The 20,735-nt window shown below is 60.1% G+C and overlaps 1 protein-coding gene across 3 annotated transcripts in view; it reads right to left on the minus strand.

Moving 5' to 3' along the window:
• The window catches only part of RARA (retinoic acid receptor alpha), a 38,311-nt gene that overhangs the window by 10,487 nt on the left and 7,089 nt on the right, over positions 1–20,735 (minus strand). The window contains exons 1-2 of one of the 3 annotated variants that reach the window (XM_021067021.1): positions 15,287–15,377; positions 14,499–15,044 (exon numbers count right to left, since the gene is read on the minus strand). In XM_021067021.1, coding sequence (XP_020922680.1) covers positions 14,499–14,676 — 178 coding nt within the window. In that variant the 5' untranslated portion in view covers positions 14,677–15,044; positions 15,287–15,377. Of the gene's footprint in view, positions 1–4,809; positions 5,510–14,498; positions 15,045–15,286; positions 15,378–20,735 lie in introns of those variants that run through there. The other 2 variants (XM_003131474.6, XM_003131473.4) reach the window with 2 other exon arrangements.

Consider the following 20,735-nt stretch of genomic DNA (forward strand, 5'->3'; position numbering starts at 1 on the left):
GCCACAGCCCCTCCTCCACCCAAACAATCCCCTGGCCGGGAACCTAAGGCAGGGTGTGCAGAGTCGCAAATGTTGAGGCATGGCAGGCAGGGACTCTTTGAGATGAGCAAGGGGCCCCCTGGAGACAGGGAGAAGAGTCCCTATGGGCCCCGGAAGTCCATGGCTCTGGGTGCCCCGTCTGGGGGGAAAAGCATGACAAAGGGGGGTCTGTTCCCATCAATGCGCTGTCTGTCTGGCCTCGATACTATGTCCGGGTTACTATCCCCCTCCCCTCCTGTTCTGCAGCTCCAAGAGGGCGGCCAGGAGGGTGACCCAGCCAGCAGGGGCAGCCCCCACTAGCCAGATCCTCCCCAATGCCTGGCCCTGTGCCCATCACCCCAGGCAGAACAGGGCTGGGCTGCATGGGGGGAGGGTGTCTATACCCAAAGCCTGGGCAGCTGGGGGTGTTCTGTGCTGGAAGAGAACTACGACTCAGTCAACCCCAGATTCCCAAAGGGCCGCTCGGCATCTTCCTGAGGCCTTTGCCAAGTTCGCTTGTCCAGGGCTGGGGGGGGGTGGCAAGGCTGCCTCCTCCCACACCCCAGAATCCTACCTAGTCTCACCCTTGACTCCAGGACACGAGGCCCTGGAATTCAAAGGGGCCCAGAGTTCCTGCCCAAACACCTCCTAGCACCTCATGACTCACAGGGCCCCAAAGTCCAGGCACAGAGAAAAGAAGCACCTGCATGGGGGCGGGGGCGGGGCAGGGCCCGACTAGCTGCATCCCGATACCCTCCCCCTTTACCTGCAGACACAGCCAGGGACTGCCAGGCAGTTGATGACAGGGAGCCAGGCCAACAACCTTGGCAGGACTTTCCTGGCTCTTAACTGGGCCTGGGCACCGCTTTCCTAGTCAGCCTGGCTGACCAATACTGCCATGGCCCCATGGCCCTGGCCCTGCCCAGGGACCAGCCTGCAGCAAAGGCACAGTGGATGCCCACACCCTCACAGGTCCACAGACTCTTCGCTGATCTCCCCCACTCTCTGCTCCTCACCCCAAATCGAACGGTCCTGGCCTGGTTTTCCCCTGCCTCACTCTCCCGGAGGCCAGACAAGCAAATCAGACAGGCGAGAGGCCTGAGAACAGCTGCTGGGGGTGGGGGGCGGGGTTGGGGGGCCTGGGTGAGGCCAGGAGGCAGAGGGGTGAGCGACAAAGGAGCCCTTTGTTGTGCTAACTTTTTCCAAGACGTAAAAGGAGTAACAATAGACAATCCAGACTGTTGGGGGGGGGTGTCAAGGACAAGGGGAGGTGGGGGGACCATGGCCTAGAATCTCGTCAGCGTTCCAACAAGCAAGGATGGAGTCGCTGACCTCCCCTCCTCTCCCTCCCCATCCAACCTCCGCCTGGGGCCCACCTCCCCGAAGGCCCCCCACCTTAGAGGTGGACCAGACAGGACCCAGGGAGCTTCAAGGCACAGAGCGGGGCTCAGAGAGGGGAGGGGCCGTGGGGAGACACATGGGGGAGATCTGGCTGAGGGACAGACAGCTCTAAGGCCAGGGACCGACTGAAGGGGCAAAGACCTGCAGAAATTTGGAGCTAAAGGCAAAGTCCAGAGGCTCTTTGTGGAACTGGAAGAATGTGCTTTTTAAACGTGTTTTTTAGCAGGAGGGCGGAGATAACCTGAGGTGAGGGGGACACACTTTGAGTTCAAAGAGCCCTCCCTTGGGCCCACCCCACAGCAGCGGGCTGCCTCTGAGGCAGTGACACGGGCTGCACCCCCACCCCCCAGCACACCCCCACCTGTCACCCAGGTAACAGCTCTGAGGTTTCCCACTGCGCCCTTTGAACCCAGAACCCTGGCCCAGTCCCCACCTCCCCGGCCTCCAGCCAGCAGCCTAGGGGAGCAGGGTCCCCTCACAGCCGCTGCGAGAGTGAGGCTGCTGCCTTAACTCTGCATGCCCGACCCAGGAGAGGAAGGACGGCCGCGGCCGGGCCCCTCCCGGCTCACCTCCCTCCCCAGAGGGCCCGGCCCACGAATCTCTCCTCTTCCTGCAGAAGGACGAGGCGGGAGGAGCGCCACACCTTCTCGGCTCAAAGTTCCAGCGCCCAGCGGAGGGCTGGCACCGGCCCAGGGAGCCAGGCGTGCCCTCCCGCCCGCGCTGCCACCGTGCCCCTCCCCCGCTCGGCTCCACCGCGGGCGGGCGGGCAGGAGGCGCGGAGCGCTCGGGAGTCCCCGCGCCCCACAGCCGCTCGCAGCCTCGCACAAGGGGCCGGTTTCCTGGAGGAGATCAGCAGGAAATCAGCCGGGCCCCCGGCCAGCGGCTCCCCTCCCAATCCAGCTGGCGCCCGCTCCTCCGCGGCTCCCCTCACGGCCCCCGGGGAGGGCTGGGGACGGGGCGCGGGGCCCTGGGTCCGCCCTTCCTCCACCCCGGAGAAGGGTGGGGGTGGCTCTGGGTGCAGCGCGGGCGGCGGAAGAAGGCCCCTACCCAGCGGCGGCCGATAAGCATCTCCCCCTCCCCCCACTACGGGCATCCACGTGCTTCACATTCTTGGACGTCTGGGAGCGGGCGGAGGCGTGAGCGGCGAGATTGGTGGGGGACAGATGGAGAGCCACATCCTGTGTACCCCGTGTCCTCTGGTGCCCCGAAACGCGGGCTCCGCGGAGGGAGGCACGGTCCCCAGGGCCCTGCAGGATCTGCAAGGCCTCCTCCCACGGCCAACCTACCATCAATTCCGACCTTCGCTGGAGGTGGCAGAAGGAAGTGGGGCACTGAGCGTAAGGGGACTGGAGGGCTCCCTGTCACCGGAGAACCTACACGTACTACACCGAGGGGTTCGGCAGTGACCCCGTGTACTCCAGATAGTCAGGTCGCCGCCCTACAGGTCCCTCTTGTGGCCCCATGACAACTCCCACAGCCACCCTCCAGCCTACAGCCTTGGGAGCTGAGCCCCCGGCTACACACCTACACCAGGAGCCTGGGAACAGGGAAGGCCAGGCCTTCAGCTCCACCCCAACAGGCCTCCACTTCCCCAAGGCCAGCTGGACTCCAGCCTCCTCACACACACCCCACTCCCCCAGTGTGGAGCCAGGAAGAGCTGAACAGCCCCCAGAGGCTAGAGCCCAAGGTCTCAGATCCCAGCTGCCCCGCCCCAGGCCTCTGGCCAAGGCGGCCAAGGCTGTGGAGGAAGTGACCCTGGCAGCCAGGCCCCAATGATCCCGCTTAGCAGGGGACACCCTCCTCGAGTTCCGAGAGGATGTGAAGGAGGATCCCGGCATGGGTCACACCTCTCACCTGTGCCTTTCTGCTTTTACAAAAGCCCACCCACGTTCACGCCTCCCTCTCTCCCTCCGTCCCCAGCCTGCAGCCTCCCAGCCAATCTGCCCCAGGGGCAAAGGTCAGGGGGCAGGACAATAGAAAGGCTGTGGGGTGAGGTGGCTCTGAAAGGGGCCAAGGTGGGTGTCTTGCCACCTCAGGTGTCTCCTCCTAGAGCAAAGAGGTTAGGGGTTGCCCTTCAACCTTCTGCAAGCCGCCAGGCCCCCAGAGACCCCCTCAGCCCCTCCTCCCTGGCAGACAGGAGGGAGGCAGCCGGGCAGGGGAGGGCGGGAGAGGCCCCAGGGAAGAGCTGAGCCCCCAAGCAGAGTAGAGCAGGGGAGGGGACGAAACCAGAGCCAAGTAACAATAACCCCCTAAGCGCCGCTCTCCCCCACCCAGGTACACTACTCACAGCAGGGTACAAACACGCCCAGGTGTGCACCCCAGGCGCTCACAGCTCCCGCCAGGGCCCAGGGCCCCTCCCTTCCAGGGGAGCCTGAACCCAGACAGGGGACGGCACTGGCGGCGGCGGCGGCGGCAGCGGCTGCGGCGGCGAGGAGAGGAGGGGAGCAGGCTGCCAGAACTCCAGGGTTCTCAGCCAGGGACAGCCCAGCGCCGAACCCGATCCCCAAGTGAAAACAGGGTAACAAAAGGACACGGCTGGCTTGGGAGGGGACGTGTTCCTCATTTCCAGAGTAGCCCCAGACCCACAGAAGAATCACACTCTTCCCCCAGAGAACAAACCGTATTAGGATTACAGGGAGGGGGATCCTTCCCACCAGAGTAGCTTCTCCCCTCCGCTCCTGGGACAGACGCCTCAGAGGTGCCAGCCAAGGGTCTAGGGCCAGGACCCCTGGACAGATGCCCTTCCCCAAGGCGTAAGGGTGGGCTAGGAGGGCCGATGGGTATCTGATGGAGGGGCCCCTTCCTGCCACACCCCACTGCCAACACCCAAGACACTGAGCGCTCCCCCGACACCCACTCTAACGACACAAGGGCAAGGACTGGGGGGCAGCAGCTGTCGCCCAGGAGGGGCTCTCCCCCAGGCTTTGGCAGGGGTGGGATCTGGGGAGGAGGCCCCTCCTCCTCGAAGCAGACAAGCCCATAGATAGGACCTTTACCCCACCCTCCAAGGTGGGGGGAGAAAGGACCACTCAGCTACCGAGCGATGGGATTCCAGGCAAGAAGATGTGAACTGGCGGCCAGGGGCTGCACTTCCCCTACAAGAAGTGGAAGGAGAGATGAACAAATGTTTCCTGAAAGGAGGAACCCCCAAAGTTCCTCGGCCCGAATACAACAGAAAGAGCGTGCCCAGGGTTACTCGGGGGAATTCAATTGTCCAACAAGGGCACCCGAGACTTTCGGCAAGAGAGACCAGGGAAAGTGAGGGGAAGAGACAAGACCCACCACCACCACCACCACGCCTCCAGGTCCGCACCCCCTGGTAGGAGCGAAAGCCCCGCAGCCCACCTCCACCCCCTGCTCCCACAATAGGAAGGGGAGGCCGGTACCTACAGTGGTTTGAGCCATTCCAAAGCGGAGTCCGGAGCGGGGTGGAGTAGGGGCCGGGGGCGGGGAGCCCCTTCTCCGGGAGCAAACAGGCCCGGTTCTGGTTATAAAAATCCACCACCAGGAAGGGACTGGGGGTGGGGGTGAGCCCCCCCACGTCCACACTCTCGTACATCTTCCCCGCGAAGACAAGAGGTCCGGGCGGGGACGTCCTGCGCGCCGGCCTCCCTCACTCAGCCGGCGGCGCCATCCGAGAGCTGTTGGGGGCGAGGGGCACGTCCCCCCGCCCCGACTGGCGGCCCTGGCCGGGGGCCGCCCTCTGCCCAAAGTCCCGCGTCCAAGTCGGCCGGCCGCTCGGCGAGTCCCAGGTGAAAAGCGGGGAAGTTGTGTGTAGCGGAGGCGGCGGGACCCCTCGGCTGCCCACGGGAACGCCCGGCCCAGGCCCGGGAACTCAGCGGCTTCACCTCGAGGGGGCTCCCGTCGCGAATCTCATGGTGTCCGAGGCAGCGTCCCGCGGCTCCCCGAGTGCGCCGGCCGGGGGCGGGATCCGCGCAGGGCGGGGGGTCGCCGAGCACTTCCTCCTCCCCGCCGGGGCTCCCGGGCTTCTCCCGGGCGAGGATTCCGGGGGAGGGGTGGGGACCGCGCGGCTCCGCCTCCGCCTCCGCCAGGCCGGGGGCGGCCGCCCGGCGCTCGATCTCCGGCGGTGCGCGCCCCGGCCCCCCCACCCGGGCCTGCGCGCCCCCTCCCCTGCGGTCCCACCCCCTTTCCTCCGCCCCGTCCCGTCCAGGCACCGCCCCTGCCTTAACCCTTTCGCGGCGGGTCCAGCTGCCGCGGACACCAAGCCAGGAACAGAGAGGCAGAGGCCGGTCGCGGAAGGCGAGTGGGGGGAGCCCGGGAAGGGGGAGGAGAGGGAAGGGAAGGGGGAAAAGGCTCCAGAGGAGGAGTGCGCGGAGTACAGACGGAGGCTGGGTACTGGGAGAGGAGGGGGCTGCGCCAGGACGGAAGAGGGGCGGGCGTCTCCCCCATCCCAGTTCCGGCTCCCAGCCTCCCCCGTGGTTTGGTCAGTCCCCGGCCCCGCGATGCCACGGCGGGGGAGATGGTGGGCGGGAGGCGGGGGGTGGTCCCGGTGTCCTTCCCTAACACACCCCCCACCCAGCCCCGGCCTCATTTGCCTAATGCAATGCGGCTGAACTCTCTCTGAACTCGCCTGGCGGCGCCTCACCTCCGGGTGACCCACCCACCGCTGCCCGTGACATCACTCGCTCGCCCGCCCGCCCGCGGGGCTCGCCCGCCGGACCCCTGCCCGGTCGGACCCGCTCCCCCATAGACGCGGAGAGCGGCCGCATGAGGCTAAGGGCCAGCGTGCGTGTGGCCCAGTGTTAGCGCCACGAACGCGGCGTGCCGGCTGTCCCGGGTGTGACATTGTGCAGCTCGGGCGCCTTGTCGGAATGAGACACCCGGCTTGTGTCATTGTCTGTGACATCATGTGTGACTCCCGCCGCCCGCCCGCCGGAACCGACGCGGCAGCTCGGGCGCATTGGCACAAATGCGTGCAGAGGGGGCTCTCCCCCTCATGCGCTGCCAGCTTCCTTGGAGCAAAGCCCCGCCCAGGGTGTCTCCCATCGGCGGAGCCAGCATGGGGGCAGTCCCCCACCGCACCGTCCAGCCCGGGAGAGAGAAAAGGAGAGGCTGGTGCCTGCCAGCTGACCGCTTCCTCCCGGAAGCCCGCAGGATGCCTGTTTCTCTGGAAGAAAGGCCTAGGTTTGGTACGTCAGGGAAGGGAGGGATGCTCCAGGAAAAGAGGCTGTCTTATTACTCCCTCTGACCCTTCAGTGCCGGCTCCCTCCTTCTAAACAGGGTAGAAATTGGTATGCTTCCCAAGGATGTTCTTCTAGAAGCCAGGTTCCTAATATATGTTGTCATTTAACCTTTATAACAACTCTGAGAGATAAATGGATCGAATTCCTATTTTACAAATAAAGAAACTAAAGTCTCAGCAAAGCTAGGTGGGTTGTCTAAGATCATACTGCTAATAAAAGTATTTGAACTTTCTGCCTTCAAAGCCCATATTCCCTACCATGCCAGGCTGATTCAAGGAAAACTATTTTCGAAGCCTCCCATGTAGATACCCTGGTGAGCCTCCCCTTCCGGATCTTATGGTGCAAGAGCCATTTAGCAAATAAACACAAATATACCTATTTATGTTTATCATTGCATATATGTATAAATAATTGCAAACTGAGATCACTGGTATTATGACCCAGGTAAGCACATAATACTTTGAAGAAGAATTAATGTAGGTACCTGACTTAGGTTGGAGGGTCAAAGCAGAGACCTAAAGAAAGAGTAGTCATGTAGAGGTCAAGTCAGGCCAAGAGTAGGAAGGAGCAGAGTCCCAGTAAAAGAAAGAGCCTGTGCAAGGGTCCTGGGGTTACTGAAGTTGGTAAGTTCATTCAAGGAACTGACAGAGGACTAGGGTAGATTGCACAAAAAATTCAAGAGGAAAAGGAGTACACGCTCAGGCCGGAGGGGTGAACTGAGGCCAGAGCAGGTGGGCTTGCTGGCCTCAATAAGACTCTCATTTCACATGCCGCGAGAAACCACAGAAAGGTTCCAAGTAGCGGAGAGGCCAGGTCTGGTTTAGTGTTATAAATCAGATTTAACTGTGCGAAGACTGAATTGTAGCAGGGCAAGAGGGACCAATTAGAAGCTGCTGCACCCGTCCAGGCAGCACACAAGGTAGCACAGCCTAGGAACCTGGCTGTGAGGAAGGTGGTCAGTGCGGGAGAGGAGGGGGAAAGGAGAGGGCAAGGAGGACTGCGGTGTGAGGCTTGTGTTCCAGCAAAGTTCCAGAGACCATGACGTAGAAACGTCTACTGGGCTGGTGGACCGGGGGTTGTGGGGCTCCAGAGTCGGAGGTCTGGGCTGCAGATGGAACCCAGGGATCCAGGGCGCAGACGCCAGGCAGACTGCTTCCACTGCCCTTGACAGCTTTCCTCCCAAATGATGCCACTCTGGCACCGGTTCTATGCTGGGCTTTGGGTTCGCAGCTTCGCTTCAAGGTACTAAGGGATCTGAGACAGTCCCTGACATCAAAGACCCAGTGATCTTCGCAAAGATTTCAGCTCACAGCAGGTACTACGGGGAGAGAAGTCACTTCATGGTAGAGAGTGTTATAAGAGTAAAAATAAGGACCCGCAGGCATTTGAAGGAGGGCGGGTGAGCAAGCAAAGAAGGCCGAACATCTGTGAAGGTTTCTGGGAAGAGGCGGTATTCAAGATGTTCCTTGAAGGATGGCGAGGATTTCCAGAGCTGGAGAAGGGGAGCAGTCGCGGTGAGATGCCTGTTCTGGGCATGAGCAAGGTCACGGGGCAGGTCAGAGCAGAACACAGGGTCCTGGGGCAGTGGGAAAAAAGGGGGGAAGGAAGGCTCTGGTGGGCTGGGGGGCGGGTGGCAGGGAGTAGGGGGTGAGGAGGACCACGAGGCCTGCCTGGGAGCCCATCCTTCTCTCTCTGCCACATCCCCCACAACTCCTCCAGGGCTGTGTGCTTCACAGGCCCTCAGCAGGTGTGGGCTGAACTGAAGTGGCCCCCACTTGTACCAGGCCAGGCTCCCTCCTGCCCACAGCCCATCTGGAGGGGATATAACAAACAGGAAACCACGAGGCCCAGAGCCAGATGGACATCGGGTCCCAGTACGGGGTGGCCACCCCCAAGACAATGCCCGGCTGCACCCGCCCCTCGTCATCGTCGCTCTAGCGGGGTACTTGAAGCTCGCCCAGGTCCTCACCAGCAAGCAGGTCACTGTGACTTCGCAGCAACTCGCCTAACCAGGGACAGATTAGGAGTCTTGCTTTAAAGAGGAGGAAACAAACTGAAAGGGGTCGAGAGACCTGCCCAAGGCTGCACAGGAAGAGCTGTCCTTTAAGACTTCTTCTGCCAGGAGTTCCTGTTGTGGCTCAGCAGGTTAAGAACCCAGCTAGTATCCATGAGGATGAGGGTTTGATACCTGGCTTCGCTCAGTGGGTTAAGGATTCCGTGTTGCTGCAAGTTGTGGCTGTGATGTAAGCCAGCAGCTGCAGCTTCAATTCGACCCATAGCTTGGGAACTTCCATGTGCTGCCTGCGCAGCCGTCAAAAGGAAAAAAAAAAAAAAAAAAAAAAACCAAAAAACCACTACAAAGACTTCTGCCAAGGGGGCCTTGGTCCATGTGCTGGGTGAGGTTCCCAGCAACTCAGAAGTCAAAATGGGGAGGGGAGGACCTCAGTTTCTATTTTTTCTTTTCTTCCTTTTTTTTTTTTTTTTTTTTTTTTGGTCTTTTTAGGATCACACCCTCCCCAATCACATATGGAGGTTCCCAGGCTAGGGGTCCAATTGGAGCTATAGCTGCTGGCCTATGCCACCGCCACAGCAACACCAGATTCAAGTCGCATCTGCGACCTACACCACAATTCACGGCAATGCTGGCTCTTTAACCCCACCGAGCGAGGCCAGGGATTGAACCTGTGTCCTCATGGATGCTAGTCATATTTGTTTCCACTCAGCCATGACGGGAACACCAGGACCTCCATTTCTGACCTGGCCAGGGCTTAGGGCCCGGGAGACCCAGCTCCACAGGCTGTGCCCCAACTTCCCCAGGGGAGAAGAGGAGGAAGGCATTGTGGGCACCGCCCCAAAGTGATCTGGAAAAGGGAAACACTTCCTCTTTCCACAGGCGCTACCCCTCAAAGGGTAGTCAGGGCCTGCCCTGGCACAGCCCCACGGGCGCAGGGCCCTTGGCATGGGGCAGACACAATGTCTCAGGTCTTGGCCAGCCTATGAGGACAGGCTTCCTTCCTGAGTCCCCTCCCCCAGCCATGCTGGGATCCTGCCCTGAAGGGGCCTGTGCACCACCAAGGCTTCCAGATAAAAAGTGAGGGAAGGGGCCCCATTTTCATCCTACAGTCTTTTGGCTGACTCTGCATTTGGGACCCCAGGAAAGGCACTGCTGGCAGTCCCTCCCCGCCCTAGGCTGTCCCTCCTATTGTCCAGGGACAGAGTGGGCAGGAGGCTGGGAGAGAGGGTACAAACTGAAAAGGGGAGGAAGTGGCTGAGGAGGGGAAGCGGAGAGGGGAACACCCCCTCCTGCCTCTCCAGGCTCCCCCAGACCCTACAGCCATTCCTGAGTTTCTAGGCACACACAGCCTAAATGCGTGGATGGAAAAGAAAAGTCCGGACCTCGCCCTTCGGGGGCTCCCATCCCCAGCTCATCTACTGATTGCTTCCAATTTCTCTGCCCCCACTCCACAAATGGAAACAAAATAAGAATAAGGACTGTGGCTTTTACGCGCTGTTCCTACATTCCTCCAGTGTCTGTCTGGAGATGGGGGGAGGGTGCCCGCTGAGCTCTGCAAACTCCCAGGGCTGCACTGGGCTGATTCGGGGGCGGGGATGGGTGTGAACAGATTGTATCCGCCGCTTCCAGGACAGGATGGAGATCTGGCCCAGGCCTCTTATCGCTCTTTCCCTCCTGCCTCCAGGATCAAAAACAGAAGAGGGGGCGTGGCTGCGGGAGGGGGGGGAGGCTTCGCTACGCCCCCTACCGGGTAAAGGCGGAAGGTCCTGAGGCAGAAGCGGGGCTCCAACCGTGAGAGAGGTGGTTTCAACGGCACTGATCACCTGCAAGGTTCCTCGCACCCAGGAGGACCCCCCCACACACACTACCGGCCTGCAGCTGCCTCTCTAGATGGTAGCAAACAGCCCAGCTTTAAGGTCACTTAGCTCAGCACCTAACCACCAGCACGACTGCTTCCCGTGCAAATGGGGATAATGTCCCTCTCCAAGGACTACGATTTGTAAAACTGAAGTTCTCTTGTGGCGCCGCAGGTTAAGGATACGGCATTGTCAGTGCGGCGGCCTGGGTCGCTGCTGTGGCAAGGGTTCGATCCCTGGCTTGGGAACTTCCATGTGCCATAGGCACAGCCAAAAAAAAAAAAAAAAAAAAACTAAAACAGAGATAAATTCCCAGACACACAGGCGCTCCACACTCCAGCCCCCACCTAGAAAAAGCCTGGGTCCCTTTGCAGTGTTGTAACCCAGGGTATGAGACATGGGGTTGTAACCCAATGAGACAGCCACGATCACACGCGAGGCGACAAGCTCGGAGCATTACGTTGGGGAACTTGCCTCATCTCAGCCCTCTGAGGGAGGTTCTGGTCAGCTCCCTGCTTCACAGAGGAGGAAACACGCTCAGAGAGGTTATGGCACGTAGCAAGTGAGTAAGCCAGAATGCAGGCTACACTGCCTGCTCCACAGCACCCCCCAGCCTGTGGAATTCCCAGGGCGAGCAACAGAAAAGGCAAGTTCGTTTCCTTTCCAGCTTAAGTTAGCCAGGATAAGAAGGAGAGACCCTTCCCTCCCTAACACACCATCACAGACCCCTCCCCTTACACACCCTATGCCCTAAGTCACCACCCCCTCCCACCCGCAAACAAACTGACACCCCTCCCCAGCCCTAGAGCTGATGCTCCTCAAACACACTCTGACCCTCTCACCCAATACACAGAAGCCACTGACCTTCTTCCCAACACACACCCGACCTTGACCTCCCACCCCCCAGGACACACCCCCAGCCTGACCTCCCTCCCACAATACGCATAACCTTGCGCCCCACCACACACGCAAGGTGCTCAGAATCCCAACCCTCCACAGTAAATACCAGTCCTCAGAGCCCGAAGCCCCAGGGGCAGGGGGCTGTTTTGGGTTTGTTTCTTTGTATTTTTAAGGCCGCACCTGCAGCATATGTAAGCTCCCAGGCTAGGGACTGAACTGGAGCTGTAGCTGCCGGCCTACACCACAGCTACGGCAACGCCGGATCTTTAACCGACTGAGCGAGGCCAGGGATCGAACCCACATCCTCATGGATACCAGTCGGGTTCTGAGCCACAAGGGGAATCCTCATGGATATTCCTGGTCGGATTCTTAACTCTCTGAGCCACAATGGGGAACTCCAGCCAGGGGCTGGTTTGGAGGGGGGATCCTTGTACCATCTCTGGACCTCCCACTCTGGCTCCCTGGGAGAATACAGCAGGACACATGTACCCACCCCTCCCCATGGTGACCTGGAAGAAAGTTCTGTCCTTCCACAGGCCACTGGGTCTTTGAAGGGTACACCCAAGGGTACACTCCTGACGGGGGGAGAGAGATGGACGGGTGTGGAGGAGGCGGGCTACACAAACGTCTTTGTTGGTGGGAAGTGAGCCTCACGTGCAGGGTTTCCTAGAGAAAGGGCGGCCGAGGGCCAGAGCATAAATTGCTCCTGGCAGGAATGGGGGTCACAAATGTCCACCTCTCCTAGGGACTGGCTGACGAGTGCACCAGCCCGCAGGTGAGGAGAGCAGGGGAGAGTGGCTGCCTCCATCTCCGATCTGTCAGGCTTCGTACCCAGAGAGCCTGGCTCACCGGGCTCCCCAGCCCCGCAGGAGAAGGAGCGAGGTGCCAGAGAAGGGGAAGGTCAGGGAGGAGGCTCAGCAGCTGGGGGTCTGGGTAGCAAGAGAAGCTGTTATTGTTTACCAGGAAGGGGCAGGGAAACCCACAGGCTCACATGGGGGGGGGCAGGAAGGGGCATTGCCTAACCCGAAATGTGGGCACTCCACCCTGGGGGGAGAAGGTTACCAGGGTGGGAAGTGGGGGACCCGGAAACCCTCCCCACCCACCTCTAAGAAAGAGGAAGAAGCTTGCAACATTCAAAGGATGCAAAACATTCGCTTGTCCAGGCCCAGGACAGCGGCCAGGCCCAGCCCCAACCAACCTTCCGTGAGCCCAGGCCCCAGGTGGACAGTGTCTGGGGCTCTGTTTCCATCACCTGGGGGAAAGCAAGTTGTCCACTGGCAACAGGTTGAGGACCCTCGATTTCTCCCTCCCTTTAAAAATTCCACCCTGGCAGGAAGCAGACGCTCTGGTTACTAGAGCTGGGATATTATTTTTTTACTCCTTTTTTTTTTTTTTGCTTTTTAGGGCCGCACCCAGGGCATATGAAACTCCCAGGCTAGGGGTTGCGAATCGGAGCTATAGCCTACAGCCTACAGCCAGCAGGATCTGAGCCACATCTGCAACCTACACCACAGCCTATGGAAACGCCAGATCCTTAACCCACTGAGCAAGGCCAGGGATCAAGCCTGCATGCCCACAGATACCAATCGGGTTCATTTCCGCTGCACCACAACGGGAACTCCAGGAGCTAGGATGTTAATCCTAGGCCCCTGGACACAGCAACTACCCCACACAGATCCCAGGAACCACAGACACACCCACACACTCCTCCGAAGCTCTGAGCCCAGAGGCTGGCCTCCCCCACCACGCAGCACAGACCGAACACCCGGTCGGAAGCAGGGTTCCCTGACTCCCGGGTCAAACTACCACCCTCCCGAGGGAGGAGACAGAGGCCCAGTAGGCAGTATCCACCTGCTCCCCCCAGCCCAGGGCATAGACGGTGGGCCCGTAAAGGAGCACAGACTTAGAGCCCCTGCTCCCAGCTGGTGGGACCTGGGAGGGAGGGGCTGCCGTGCAGCCAGAGGAGGTGACCCAGGAAGCAGTGGTGGCGGTGGGCAGCTGGCCAGTGAGGGCAGCGAGGCGCCCAGCCAGGGCCTGCCCCAGGGACAAAGAGACTCCCTGGCTCCAGGGAGAGGGCACTGCCCCCACACTGAGAAGGGGGCACTGACCCAGCCCAGCCGGGCGCGCAGGGCAGCGGGGGCCAGGCAGCTTGCCAGTGGCCGTGGGAGGGGCGGTGGGTGCCCAGGGCAGGGTGTTCAGGGCCAGCCCGCCAGGAGAGGTGGGACACGTTTCCCAGGTCAGCAGCTGACCAGCCAGCCTGCCGTCCATGGCCCCCTCTGCTGCTTCCACCCCCTCCCGCCCCAGGCCAGGCCCCGGCTCCCTCCTCCCCTAAGCCCTGGCCTGGCGCCCAGCTGGGCCCTGGGGGCCAGAGTTACTGTAAGCGGCCTGGCAGGCCCGAGGCCCGGACTCTGCCAGCTGGCCAGAGCCGCCGCCACCTCCCACTACCTGGCTCGGCCGGCCGGGGAAGGGTACAGAGACCCCGGCCCAGCCAACAGGCGACCCCCGGGGCAGAGGGCTGGGGCAGCGAGAAAACACAGGCCCTGCCAAGAGCAGGCTGGTGCCCACAGCCGGGGTCCAGGCCGAGCACCCTGTCCTGGGACACTCACCCCATCCACCAGGCTGCTTGGGGGCCCTCCCTCTCACCCGCCCCACAAAGGGAAGCGCCACCTAGGCTGGCTGGAGCTGGCAGAGCCTGGGGAGGGGCTTCTACTCCTTCAAGCCCCTTCCCTCCGAGGCCCTGGATGGGGTGGGGCTCTGGGCAGAGCGGGGGCCATTTCCACCCAATGTCGAGAGGTTTGTTTACCCGCCTCCGGCCTCCGTGGCCGGTCCTTGGAGCTATTTATAAGGCCCTCAACGCAGAGCACAGGAGGGGGGCATAAGGGGCCCTGCGGGTCAGCCTTGTTTCATCTCTCCCTCTGCCACCCCCAACGCCAAACACAAGCACCGTGACGGGCCCCAAGCCTTTCATCCTCGATGCTGCCTCCCCAACGACTGTCCCCCTTGTCTGGAGATCTCACCACGGCGGAACAGATGCGCCCAGAGGCCCAGCCTCAGGCCCACTACCCTCCACGGCCCCCCTCCCGCCGTGCCCGCCACCCCACTTACTGGCTGGGGACGGTGTGCTGTAGCCGCTAACTGGAAGCGGGTGCTGGAGAGTGGTCAGAGCGCCCGGCGGGGAGAGCCCCCCCAGCATGGGGGGGAAGAAGAAGGCGTAGGGGGGCACCGGGTACCCATTGAGGTGCCCTCCCCCGGGTGTTGGGCAGGAGCTGCTGTTGCTGGCCATGCCAAGCAGCCACAGTCACAAGAGCAGGCAGACAGTCTGGCAGGAGGCTCTGGCGGGCTTCAGGCCGCCTCTCCTCGGGGCATGGGGCCGGGGCCCAGAGGGGGTTTGGGTGGTCAGCCCACCCCCCCTTCTTGTCCTGGAGCTGCTCGGTCCAAGGCTCGCAGGCTAACTGCAGCCTCCCGGAGCCCCCACTCGGGCTGGGGGCCAGGTGGGCTGGGGAACGTCCTAAGAGCTGGTCCTCTGGTCAAGCGGTTGTATGAGCTGGCACTTTCCCGGGAAGGTCCAGAGCCGGTTGGAAGGATGCTGAAAAGGATGCCTCTCCTAGACGGGCCCTGGCAAGGCGGCTGGAGGGGCCATGTCCTGCGATGCTGCAGAGAGAAGAAAGGCAGGTGAGTGGGCACCAAGGAGCAGGCATTCCCCGCGGAGCTCCCCAACCTGGGCGGCCGGAGATTTTCCCGTGGCACCCGGCTGAGCAGACAGCTGGCACCATGCCTGGCTGGCAGAGACAGCCTGGGAGCAGGGCCCAGACACTGCTGGGGGTGGCAGGACCGCACAGCCAGGCTGGGGAGACGACAGGGGACAGAGCCCAGAGCCCAGGAGGGCCTCTCACCCACGATCCTGAGAGGAAAGGGGCCACCGTGCCATGCCACCCCCGAGGATTCCTGCAGCTGAGGAAGGCAGCTGGCCCTCCTTCCCTCAAAGCAGGTTACCTGAGGTCAAGATGCAGAGACGTGCGCTGGATGGGAGGGGGGAGGGGGAGGAAAAGCCGCTTCCCTAAAGCATTGGCACTTCTCAGAAAAATGACTCCTAAACCAGGGGGCCCCTCTTACACCACTTCCCCCCCAAATCCAAGCCCGAGCACCCCAGATGGGTTTGTCCCACAGGCGCAGGGAGGAGGCCTGCGTGCTTACATACAAACAGGGAAACGGGAACTGAGGGCCCCTGGGCATCACCTCCAGTGCTTAAGAGCATGATGGGCCGGGGGTGGGCAGCGTGCCAGGAGGGCAGGGACTGCCCAGGGTGGAAGCCCCCTCCTCCCAAGCAATGAAGGAGCAAAGGAGACTGGTCTCAGAGTCCATCCCCACACTCGGTCTGCAGAAGCAACGTCCCCAGAGGGAGGGAGGTGGGCAGAAGATGAGAGGCCAAAAGCACCCCCCTCAACTGGTGTGCAGGCAGATCCACACCCTGTTTGAACAGCTGGGACCAGAAGACACGCACAGATAGAACCCTGGGTAGCAAGAGACAGAGAAGAACCCCGAAATTCCATGACACAGTGAGACAGGCGGCAACAAAGCAAAGAAAGAGGTGGAGAAAGAGAAGCATCCACAAGACGATGCTTCAAATCCACCTGGGGTGTAGGAGGATATACATAAACAATGTAAGTCAAAGGCATGTGTTTATATGTACACACACACACACACACACACACACACACACGACACACAGGAAAGGCAAAAGAAACCTGGCCAATCAAAACCACGAGATATCACTTCACATCTACTCAGACGGCTATCATCAAAAAGACTGATGATAACAGAGGAGTTCCTGTTGTGGCACAGCGGAAATGAATCTGACCGGGAACCATGAGGTTGCAGGTTCAATCCCTGGCCTTGCTCAGTGAATTAAGGATCCAGCGTTGCCGAGAGCTGTGGTGTAGGTTGCAGATGTGGCTCGGATCTGGCAGGGCTATGGCTGTGGTGTAGGCCGGCAGCTGTAGCTCCGATTAAACCCCTAGCCTGGGAACCTCCATATGCCACAGGTGTGGCCCTAAAAACCAAAAAAAAAAAAAAAAAAAAAAAGACTGATAATAACAGGTGTGTGAGCACATGGAGACAGCAAAACCCTCATACGTTGCTGGTGGGAATGGAAACCGGTGCCGCTGCTTTGCAGAACAGTGCGGCAGTTCCTTTAAAGGTTAAACACAGGGTTGTATGATCCAGCAATTCCACTCCTAGGTTTTGACCCAGGAGAAATTAAAACATAAATCCACACAAAAACTGGCACCCGGATGCGGATGCTCATACCAACACTCCTAACAGCCCCACAGTAGAAGCAACCCAAATGTCCATCAACAGATGAATGGGTAAATAAAATGTTGGTCATCCATGCAATGGAATATTATTCTGCCATCAAAAGGAACGAGGTGCTGAAATACATGACAATACGCGTAAAGCTTGAAAAGATTATGCTCGTTGTAAAAGACCACATATTGTACAATTCCATTTATGTGAAATGTCCCAAACAGGCACATCTCTAAAGGCAGAAAGCAGATTGTGGTTACCAGGTCTGGGGCGTGGATCTAAAGGAAATGGGAAGTGGCTGCTGATGAGTATGGGGGCTCTTTCTGGAGTGATGAAAATTTTCTAAAAGTGATTGTGGTAACTGTTGCACAACTCTAAACCAGTGAATTGTACACTTTTTCTTTGTCTTTTTAGGGCCGCACCCACAGCATATGGAGGTTCCCAGGCTAGGGGTCCAATGGGAGCTGTAGCCGCCAGCCTACACCACAGCCACGGCAACACAGGATCCGAGCTGTGTCCTCGACCCACACCACAGCTCATAGCAACACCAGAGTCTTAACCCACTGAGCAAGGCCAGGGATCAAACCTCCATCCTCATGGATACTAGTCGGGTTTGTTAAACCACTGAGCCACAACAGGAACTCCGAATTGTACGCTTTTCTTTCTTTCTTTTACTGTTTTGTTTTTGTTTTTGTTTTTGTTTTTGTTTTTGTTTTTGCTTTTTAGGACGGCACTAGCAGCATATGGAGGTTCTCAGGCTAGGGGTCTAATCAGGGCCACAGTTGTCGGCCTGCACCAGAGCTCAGGGCAACGCCTGATCCTTAACCCACTGAGGGAGGCCAGGGATCGAACCGTCAACCTCATGGTTCCTAGTCGGATTCGTTTCCACTGTGCCACAACGGGAACTCCCAAATGGTACACTTTAATGGGCGAATTTTATATTTTATGGTATGGGAATTATATCTTCCATAAAGCTGTTAAAAAGAAGAAAAGAGAAGAAGGAAAGAAGAGACAAGAAAAGAAAAGAAAAGAAAAGAAAAGAAAAGAAAAGAAAAGGGGAAACAGGGAGTTCCCGTCGTGGCGCAGTGGTTAACGAATCCGACTAGGAACCATGAGGTTGCGGGTTCGGTCCCTGCCCTTGCTCAGTGGGTTAATGATCCGGCGTTGCCGTGAGCTGTGGTGTAGGTTGCAGACGCGGCTCGGATCCCGCGTTGCTGTGGCTCTGGCGTAGGCCGGTGGCTACAGCTCCGATTCAACCCCTAGCCTGGGAACCTCCATATGCCGCGGGAGCGGCCCAAGAAATAGCAACAACAACAAAAGACAAAAAGACAAAAGACAAAAAAAAAAAAAAAAAAAAAAAAAAAAAAAAAAAAAGAAAAGGGGAAACAGAGCCACGGAGACCCAAAATAAGGACTGCCTCCCTTTCCAACCCCTTCCTCCCCAAGCTCAGGCCACGCGAGGTTCCAAGCTCCAGGCTCCAGGCTCAGACCTGGAGTCCAGGGGACACACACATGGCCAGCATTTGGCCGAGGACCATGCCTGGGAGGAGGGACTTCTGCCAAGGCCACTGTGGACGAGGCCAGGACTTCTGGGCCCAGCTTGGCCAGCCAGCCAGCCTGTGCCTGTGCGGGGCTGCGGAGGGGTGGGGGGGCTCGGGGACAGGTACTTGCCAGGGAGGGGGCAGCTCCCTCAGGAGTGAAATCTGGACCGTGTTAATGACCATGATATTTTTACTGTTACTAATTATGACAACCGCGGGGCCTCTCTGCTCCCTTCTGAATGAGCTGCCCCCTTCCCTCCCCAGGCCCCTGCTGATTCCCTCCCAGGCTGAGGCTGACGTCAGAGGAACAGGGGCCCCACCCATCGGGCCAGCTGCCGCCCGCCCCCCCCCACACCCCTGAGGGGCCCCACACAACGGGAACTCGCGCCAGCAAGGGAAGGAGGGGTTGGCTGAGTCTCATCGGCGTTGACAGTCAGACCCTCACACACTCACTCACACACACACACACATGCAGGAACTCACACACGCAGGTCTAGGGAAAGCGTCAGTGGGCAAGAGCACACTTGCACACCCAGCCTGTGTGCGTGCGGACATGCACGTGGCACGTGAGGAGGGGGAACCTGGAGGGCCGATGGCTCCACACCCGGGCTCCACACGCCCTGAAGCCGGCTCAGAGCCTGTGTGCCCGGCCCCGGACACAGCTCCCCACAGACACACAACCACAGCCCCGTGGTGTTCCAAACTGCGCACTCCCTGGCCCTCGCCCAGCCAGGCTGGCCTCTGCACCTGCCTCCCTGGGGGCCCCGGCTGCCCCCAACACCGTCAGGGTCCACAAACACTCAGGTGAGTTGCAGGGCCATTTGGGGGCCAGCCACCTTGAGGGGAGGCCCAGGAAGCTGAGGCCCAGGAAGCTATTCGCTGCAGACCCCAGGCACCCTGACCCAGCTTTGGCGGTGGGGGAGGGTAGAGTCAGTCTGGACCCTCTGGAACCCACCCTTGAGCCCAGAGGAGAGCTGCACCACAGCCACCTCAGGGCCTCAACTCTGCCTCTGAGGAGTTTGAAACTGGACCATACTTCAAACCTCGCCCACAGATACACACCCCAGGGAGAGGCTGGAGGGCCTCCCCCACCCCCATCAGAGCCTCACTAAAGGAGCCCAGCCTGCAAACTCTAGTGCAAAGTTACTCACTTCCCTGGGGAAGGCCTTGAGCTGAGAGAGGGGGCAAAGGTCAGAGAAGTGGGCCAAGGGCCAGGCTGGCCCGGGAACCGGGGTGGGCAAGGGCTGGGGTGATGGGGGAGGGGCAGGGAGCACAGGCCCTGCCACAGAAGGTCCCCCGGGAACCACGACCCTCGCAGAGATGCCCCGGCCCTGGCCCCCTGCACCCAGCGGTGCAGAAGACACGATCAGAGAATGGAAACGAGCACGGAAGAAAGGGAAAACAAATTACCCCCATCCAACCTCCACCCTCGCCTGCCACCTCCGCTGCCCACGGGCACCCTCCCTTGAGGGAGAGAAAAACCACAGGCCTGCACCTCCGATCCTCCAATGACACACTGAGCCCGGCCCCGGCACAGCAGAAATGGGGGAGGTGATGGCAGGCCGGCCACCACCCAGGCACCTCTGCCCGCTGGGGCCTCCCTTACCCCCAAAAGGTGCCAGGATGCCTTCCATAGTGCCAGGCATCCTCAGCCACCCATTCCTTATGTCCCCAGAGCCACATACCTAGAGAAAAAGGCAAAAGGCCGCTGTGAAGACAGGAGAAAAGAACCAGAGGTTTGAAGGGTCAAATCTCAGCTCTGCCACTCTGGGTGACCTTAGGCAAGTCACCTCACCTCTCTAAGCATCTATTTACTCGCCTGTGAACTGCCTCCCTCAACAACTGGCTGGGTGATTGAAGAGATAAAAGTCCTGGAAAGCACCTAGCACAGCGCCTGGCACACGGGAGGTGCTGGGTAACGGGGTCCCCTCCCTCTCCCACGCCTGCCTGCCAGCACCACCTCGCTGCCTCCCTCCGGGTGGTGTCTGCCCTCCCTCCCCTCTCCCCAGCCAGGGCCAGCATCTGCTGACAGGGCAGCAGAATAACCCATTTTCCAGGGTCTGCTTCCCCCAGACCAGACCGAGGAGAGGAATGTGGGGAGAGGAATATTCTCGGGGTGTGGGTGGAGGCCTGACCACAATCCTTTCCCTTAATTCCCTTCTTCCATTTCCACAAACCAAAAAAGGGAAACCTTTGGATTTGGGGAGGGGGAGCGGGAGGGGGAGCGGACAAGACTATTTCCTCCTCTGCCCTCAGGGGTCCCCAGATCCAGTTGGCCCAGCTCCCCCTTCTTCATCCTCTCCCTCCTCTCTGCTCCCCAGCCTCCCCCACAACGAGAGGCTCCCAAGGAACAGAAGCCAGGGAGTCCCAGAGGGGCTGCAAGGAGGGGGACAAGGATTGGGGAGCTTAAGAGAAGGGGTGACGGGGGTTTCCTCAGTATTCTAGACAGTCAGTGAATCATATGCAAATGACACCCGACCTGCTCCCGCTCCACCTGG

This window comes from Sus scrofa, chromosome 12 (genome assembly GCF_000003025.6).
Source record: "Sus scrofa isolate TJ Tabasco breed Duroc chromosome 12, Sscrofa11.1, whole genome shotgun sequence".
In the NCBI taxonomy this organism is placed as follows: domain Eukaryota; kingdom Metazoa; phylum Chordata; class Mammalia; order Artiodactyla; family Suidae; genus Sus; species Sus scrofa.